The sequence below is a fragment of the Malurus melanocephalus genome, unplaced genomic scaffold (assembly GCF_030028575.1).
Source record: "Malurus melanocephalus ecotype Western Australia unplaced genomic scaffold, MMel_1.1 scaffold_1720, whole genome shotgun sequence".
Taxonomy (NCBI): Eukaryota; Metazoa; Chordata; class Aves; order Passeriformes; family Maluridae; genus Malurus; species Malurus melanocephalus.
In genome coordinates this window covers 8,949-10,145 of record NW_026624952.1, presented here as the reverse complement: position 1 = coordinate 10,145, position 1,197 = coordinate 8,949, and the positions used below count along the sequence as shown (strand labels likewise).

Below are 1,197 nucleotides of genomic sequence, written 5' to 3'. Positions count from 1 at the left end.
TGAGGGAATTTGGGGGAATTTGGGAATGATGGGGGAATTAATTGGGGGGATGATAGGGGAATAATGGGGGGATGATAGGGGAATAATGGGGGGATGATAGGGGAATAATGGGGGAAAAATGGGGGAATTTGGGAATGATGGGGGTATTTCAGATTTTGGGAATAATGGGGGAATGGGGAAATGACGGGGGATGATGGGGAATGGGGGAATTTGGGAATAATGAAAGAATTTGGGAGTAGGGGAATGATGGGGGAATAATGAGGGAAAAATGGGGGAATGATGGGGAAATTATGGGAGTGATGGGGTAAAAAAGGGGGAATTTGGGAATAATGGAGGAATGATGAGGAATGATGGGGGAATGTTGGGGGAATGGGTGCATTTCGGAATTGGGGAGTGGGGAAGGGAATAATGGAATAATGGGGAAATGGTGGATTTGGGAATGGGGGAATGGTGTGGGAATGATGGGGAATGATGGGTGACCCTGGGGTGGGTGACAGTGGGTGACAGTGGCCGTGTCCCCACAGAGCTCTCCCAAGGTTTCTGTTCAAGGGGTGACCCCAGGGTGGGTGACACCGGGTGACAGTGGCCGTGTCCCCGCAGAGCTCTCCCCGTGTGCTGTTCAAGTGTCTGTGGCCCGGCTGTGGCAAAGAGCTGCGCTCCACCGTGGGCATCCGGCGCCACGTGCGCACCCTGCACCTGGGGTGAGGCATTCCCGGAATTCCTGATCCATTCCCGACCCCATCCCAACCCCATCCTGACCCATTCCCAACCCCACCGTGGGCATCCAGCGCCACATGCGCACCCTGCCCCTGGGGTGAGGTGTTCCTGGAATTCCCGGAATTCTTGATCCATTCCCGACATTCCTGACCCATTCCCGACCCATTCCCGATCCATTCCCGACATAGGCTCAATGCATTCCCAGATCCATTCCTTACCAGTTCCTGATCCATTGCGGACCCATTCCAGATCCATTCCAGGATCCATTCCTTATCCATTCCAGTCCTCATTCCAACCCCATTCCTGTTCCATTCCCGATCCACTCCCAGTGCATTCTAGATCCATTCCTGGAATTTCTGATCCATTCCAGATCCATTCCCAACCCATTGCTGATCCATTCCTGTCCCATTCCCAATCCATTCCCAACCATTCCCATCCCATCCCCGCCCCATCCCCATCCCCATCCCCATTCCCATTCCA

General features: G+C 53.8%; 1 protein-coding gene across 1 annotated transcript in view; it reads left to right on the top strand.

Moving 5' to 3' along the window:
- The window catches only part of LOC130587289 (zinc finger protein 395-like), a 14,059-nt gene that overhangs the window by 9,218 nt on the left and 3,644 nt on the right, over window positions 1-1,197 (top strand). The window contains exon 6 of the mRNA XM_057388265.1: window positions 570-701. Coding sequence (XP_057244248.1) covers window positions 570-701 — 132 coding nt within the window. The remainder of the gene's footprint in view (window positions 1-569; window positions 702-1,197) is intronic.